Source organism: Glycine max, chromosome 5 (assembly GCF_000004515.6).
Source record: "Glycine max cultivar Williams 82 chromosome 5, Glycine_max_v4.0, whole genome shotgun sequence".
Taxonomy (NCBI): domain Eukaryota; kingdom Viridiplantae; phylum Streptophyta; class Magnoliopsida; order Fabales; family Fabaceae; genus Glycine; species Glycine max.
This window is the reverse complement of record NC_038241.2, coordinates 5,559,294-5,565,470: the sequence shown is the minus strand read 5'-3', so window position 1 is coordinate 5,565,470 and position 6,177 is coordinate 5,559,294. Positions and strand designations below refer to the sequence as shown.

The following is a 6,177-nucleotide window of genomic DNA, read 5'->3' as shown; positions in this document are numbered from 1 at the left end:
ATCTTTTTAGTAAAAAATAGACTTTTCGTCTTACCTTAATTATATATTTATATTCGTTGGACTCTCTGAATACCAAATAGATTACTTGGCCGAATACTAAGTACAAAAACTTGTCCAATTTAAATAGTATAAGATTCCAATTTTGGCAAACTTATTTTTTAGAGACCCAAGTTTAGTTCCCCTGAGACTAATTTTATGCAATTATAAAAGTTGTTTTCGAAATTAGAAAATTAGTATATTTTTAGAAAAATAAAAATATCACTATGTAAATTACATCACCGAGGTAGGTTTACTCACAATTTTTTTTTCTTAATAATCATAGTCTTAAAACTCTTAACTCTTAAAATATATTTGTATTGGTTTGGTGGCGAGTGAGGTGGGTGGGTCAGTAATTCCAAAGCTCTTTTGTTATTCGGTGCGTGTGTCTAAGTTTGAAACCCCTGTGATCTCACACAATTCCAATTCCTCTGGATCTCGTCTCGATCGATCGATCTCGAACATGAGCACTGGGGAGCTTCTCAACATCGAACCTCTCGAACTCAAGTTCCCCTGTGAGTTTCCATTTTCCTTTCTCTTCTTCTTCTTCTTCTATTGTAGGGTTTCCGTCGCACCTCTCTCATTTCCCCTTTCTTTGTTCGTTCGTGCTTTTAGTTGAGCTGAAGAAGCAGATCTCATGTTCTCTTCAATTGTCCAATAAGACCGATAGCTATGTGGCCTTCAAGGTAATTTTAATTAATTTTGGTTTCTTAATTCCCTCTTTTTTGCCTTCTGTTTTTTTTTTTCTTTCAATTAGTTCGATCGTGGATTTTGTTTTTGTTTCTGTTGTGAGATCTGGTGATTTTGATTCAAACGTGTCAGGTTAGCGTAATGTAGGATTGAAACGGCACTTTTTTTTGCAGTGTTTGTGAGATAATTTATGCAAAAATTGCGTGTTTGTTTTTTAAGGTGAAAACAACCAATCCGAAGAAGTATTGTGTTCGTCCGAACACTGGTATTGTCACGCCACGATCTACGTGTGATGTTATCGGTACTAATATGATTATTCTGAATCCATTTTGCTACCTTTTTTTTTTCTTTTTCTTTTTCTTTTTTAAATTTGGTAGTTATGCTTTATGGCCGAGTAATGAATTGGGGGCTTTTTTTTTTCTTTCTAAATTATGTATGAATGGAAGTTACCATGCAAGCGCAAAAAGAGGCTCCTGCTGATATGCAATGCAAGGATAAGTTTCTTCTTCAGAGCGTAAAAACTGTTGATGGTACCAGTCCGAAGGATATCACTGCAGACATGGTATATGTGTTGTGCTAGTTGCTTTTGCGTTTTCATTTGATTTCTGTATGTTGTATGAAATTATAAGATTTGTTGTGCAATTGGGATTGTTGTCTAGTTCAACAAGGAGGCAGGGCATGTGGTTGAGGAGTGCAAATTGAGAGTGCTGTATGTTTCTCCACCTCAACCACCGTCTCCTGTCCCAGAAGGTTCTGAGGAAGGATCCTCACCTAGAGGTTCTGTTTCAGAGAATGGAAATGCCAATGGTTCTGACTTCACACAAGTGGGTTCCTAACTTAATCTGTTTTAGGCAAACCTTCATTTTTCCCCTTAAAATTCTGAGGATATAAATTGGGATGCCTTTTCTTGTTGTGTTTTTCAGGCAGCAAGAGGATTTACTGAGCGGCCTGAATCTCAAGACAAATCTGCAGAGGTAAAGGAGAAAGTTCTAGACTTTTTTTAATATAAGCAATTGAGTTATTACGAAACAGCCTCATGATCTCACTTGGAACATATCAATTGGAAGAAAATTCCAATGTCTGTTTAAGGGTTTGTAATGCCTGTTTTTGTCAATTGAAGGTTTTAACAATAGTAGTAAATAGATGCTTTAGAGTGTGTTTGGATAACAGAATTTAAAATTCTGAAAAATTTTAAATTCTAAGAATTTCAAATACTTCAATTGAAATTTTTTTATTTTTAAAATTTTGTGTTTAGATAAAAAAAATTAAAATTGTGAGGGTGAAACGAAAATGAATGTAAGAGAAGAGTAGATCTTTCAAAGAGAATAATACTGATGCGGCATGGGGAGTCGCATGGGAACCAGGATATGACAACGTAAACCACCACACCCGATCACAGCATTCAGTCAACGACGCAAGACATGACTTAGGCCCTCTGCACCAACGAGCACTTCTGCCACGTGATAGGCGGCGACGGCTACTCCCCTGACTGGCGGGTGCAGTTCCACGTGTTCCCCTACGCCCGCACCCGATCGACGCTCCGCGAGCTTGGACGGTGCTGCTCGAAGAAGAGGATCATCGGCTTGAGGGAAGAGTTGCGAGTTCGAGAACATGATTTTGAGAACTTTCAGGTGGAAGAGAGGATGAAGGTGATAAAGGAAACACACAAACATTTTGAAAGGTTCTTCTAGTATGTCATGAAGGCACTATTTTTCAGTAGTCCATCACTTAAGAACTTCATAGTTAAGTGTTCTTGGCTCACACACTATGACACTTCACTCAGTGACACTTCACTCAACTTTTCATTGGTTAGAATCCTTCACTGGTCAGAACCTTCTGTAGGTAGTCCTTCGAGACCTTGACAATCTGCTTCAGCTGCTTTCAAGATCAATGGTTGTCCCCACAAATCAACACGAGACTTTTCAGCATGTTTTGTCCTTATATGTTTTTTGGAAAATTTCCTAAAAGATCGCCCATCCCATAAGTACTCCAAGCCAAGCACACTTAACTATGAAGTTCTTAAGTGATGGACTACTGAAAAGTAGATGCATTTTGTTGGTGTGAAAGACTTCCCCCTTGCGTTCCATTGAGGATACCCAAAGAAATTTACCACTGGGATGACTCTAGTATGTCATGAATGACAAATTTGAGCAACAATAAAGTGGCGGTTTTTGTTGTTACAACTCAACCCAGTGCTATCTATATTTTAACTGAATATGTCTTCATTCTTTCTACTTTTGTTATCTTTATTTGAAATTACGAGTGATTGGATCATGCAATTCTAGCTTCTATTTAAATCTGAAATAATATAACTACAAATATGGAAGTGACCAGGTCTATAGTTTTTGCAACTAAAATGAGAAACTAATTAAAATGCAACCCAAGACACAAACACAGTTAAAGAACAGTGCCTTTTCTTCCTTTTTGGAGAAAAGGCATGGTTCTTACATTATTATTAGTCCCTACTCCCTAGTGTGTGGGGTGTGTGTGTGTGTGTGGGGTGTGTGTCTATATATTAACAGGATTCCACTCTCATTCCCTTCTATTCCATTACAAAATGGATGCATTGTATTTAAACTCTTCTTTTTGGTTCATGTGCTGTAACTTTGCTCCAGCCTGTAACTTCTAGAGTTGGTATTGTTTTGCAACTTTATTTTGATAATAGTTGCTTTGTTGCAGGCTAGAGCTCTTATCTCAAGGCTGACTGAAGAAAAGAATAATGCAATTCAACAAAATAGCAAGCTCCACCAGGAACTGGTGAGGATTTACAGTATGTCATTGATAATTTTATTTACTCATTTGTCTAATCTATATTTATTTTCCTTTTGGTGATGGACGATTTTAATCTGAAACATGAGCTCCCTTCTATAGAAAGAGAATGATTCTGCTTCTGATTGTGGTGGTTTCCTTGGATATTATGTTTTTATATTGTCTCAGTCTCAAACATCATCAGATATACTTTCTAAATATTTATTTTGAAACTGTGCTTGAACTAAAAATTAACTGCAAACAAATGATTTTGCGTTAGATGTGGGGAAAAAGTGACAGGTCTTCTCAAGGTAACTTGAGGAGAATGACTTAAATAGAACCCATGCTCTTGTTTTCTTTGCGAAAAATAGTTTTTTAGGTATTTGATAAGTCTTATTCTCTTTCATGACATTGGTTAGTGTTTATGAGTTTCAATTATTTGGTGTTAGGAAAGCTGATGAATGTAGATTTTCTGCATCAGAATGTGAGTTCAGTTTTATGAACATTTGTGATGGATTGATTACTATTTGTGTTTCATATTAATTCATAGCTAAGACTTTACCTTAGGTTGTGTTACATAGTTTTTTTCTCCTCCGCAATCTGCTTGAAATGCAACTCTTCCTGTCAGTTACTTTCCTATCATTTTATGTTGAAAAACAACAGTCTTCCAGGATTTTAGCCTGAATTGTGACCGAATGTGTTTTAGTTAGAAATGTGGATGATAACCAAATAACTGAGTATGATTTCATTAGTATTAAAGCCAGTTCCTTTTTATATTCTGCAACTATTGTATTGAATTATATACTATTGTCAGCTTTGGACTTAAGGAAACACTTAATTAATAATTTTACTACTTGTAGGAGCTACTGAAGAGGGAAGGCAACAAAAGTCGTGGTGGAGTCTCATTTGTCATTGTCGTATTAATTGGCTTGCTTGGCATAATTATGGGGTATCTCATGAAGAAGACCTAAGCATTTCTGCGATTCAATCTTTCACCATAGTTTTCGATCTTAGTTTCTTTGTTCCTACCATTCAAGCAATCATGAGGAAAGTTAAAATAGATCAATTCAGCAGATGTTGGTTTTTCTTTTTTATTTTTGCCGTTTCTTTTCTTTTCTTTGGGTGGATAACATTTTGGAGGTAGAAAACATTAGGGGAAGTTGTGGGTCTGTGGTTAAGCATATTGTGAACTGACTCATGCTTTCGTTAACTGCATTCTTTTTGTAACTTAAAGAGGGGAAGCTTCTTGTTTTCTTCTTTTTGTGGTTCGTCTAGTGACTACATGGTAATGTCAAGTTGTCAAGGACGACCACGAATAACATCATTCTTCATGGACTCTCTCTCTATCGTCTTTTCATGTCAAGAATGACCTTTAGATGACAGAATATAACTCTGTTAATTTTTTGGTCTTTTTTCGCTAGGGTTTTCTTTCAAGTGTTGGCGTGAAACGTTTCCTTTTATAACTGTTATAACGTAGGTTCTTTCTTTACTGTAGATGACCAGCAAAATTATTATAATGAAATGCTCACACAGCCTTTCATTTGTGTTGTCAGATTTAGATGTATATTATCACTTTTCAGCGATTTAGAATGTCAGTCATTTTATCTACATATTAAACCATATTAATTATCTCAACTAAACACTCTTTGAAAGCTTCTTCATCCTTTAGAGCAGAAAATAAGCAGTGCCAACATGTAACTTGGTTTGTTAACAGCAGAATGAGCAGAAAAATTTAATTCAATTTTACGTAACGGGCTTGAAGTCACCATAATATTTGATTGTATCAAATTTTAGTTATATATGCAATAAATTTTTTTTAGTAAATTTGAATCTGTTTTACCGAGTCTAATTTGACATTGATTTCTTTGAATTTGAACAACTCCTTGAAGCTTGAGAAACAAAAAAAAGTTCACGTATGATTATGATCTCAATTAGTCAATTTTATCATGGTTACTATCGGTTCTCTATGGTAGTCTATACCGTGAGCAGTTCTTATTTTTCTACTTTCTAATATGTAATAACTAAGATAAGAATATATTGCCTTAAGTCTAATTAACTAGTTTCAATCTCCGAACAAAGCAAATCTACAATTTGATTGCCTGCATTCTCTCTAATTCCCCTCTTATCTATTTGTTATCACTTCTAAGAAACCTATAGGAAAAGAGAGCAATTTTAGTGCCTATTAGACACAACCAATTAAAAATTCAAGATACATAAAATAAATTGCCAAAGCCTACAAAATCCTTGTAGAAGTTGTTTTAATGTTATTTTAAGTTTCTAATTGGTTGTGTTTAGGAGCATGTGATGATATAAGGGAAAATAAGTTAAGGCATTTTGTTTCCCTACACAAAAAATGGCTAAACTGGTCTATAAAACAAATGAATTAATCTCGTATCAAGTAGCATAAATTTGAGTGCTTAGGCTGCCTCTTGTGTTTCTTTGCGGCACGAGTGAGCTTTATAATTTAAACTTCGTAACTAGGATATACCTTTTGTTTGATTAATGTTGGTCAGAGTGAGTTAAAAATGTAGACAGGGACTTGGGTGGATCGTTCGCACTCTGCAGGGTGTTGCTGCTAATGGTTTCATTCTGGAAATTGCAATTTGCTATGAAATCTCCCTTAATAGTTACTTCTTTCTTGCGCACATCCACTGTGTACTCTGTCAACCTGCATGTAAGAGTTTTGCAACACAATGACAATTC

At 35.5% G+C, this 6,177-nt stretch overlaps 1 protein-coding gene across 2 annotated transcripts; it reads left to right on the top strand.

Annotated features, from left to right (window-relative positions):
- The first annotated feature begins 364 nt into the window (after positions 1-364).
- LOC100527687 (vesicle-associated protein) lies at positions 365-4,894 on the top strand. 2 transcript variants are annotated; one of them, NM_001249058.2, is made up of 8 exons: positions 365-551; positions 652-722; positions 946-1,027; positions 1,173-1,288; positions 1,386-1,550; positions 1,650-1,700; positions 3,406-3,483; positions 4,335-4,894. In NM_001249058.2, the coding sequence occupies exons 1-8, from the start codon at positions 500-502 to the stop codon at positions 4,443-4,445; spliced, it is 726 nt and encodes a 241-aa protein (NP_001235987.2). In that variant the 5' UTR covers positions 365-499; the 3' UTR covers positions 4,446-4,894. The 2 variants fall into 2 exon arrangements, with proteins under 2 accessions (NP_001235987.2, XP_040871120.1); XM_041015186.1 differs by lacking the exon at positions 365-551 and having other exon boundaries at positions 900-1,027; positions 4,335-4,809.
- Positions 4,895-6,177: the final 1,283 nt, after the last annotated feature.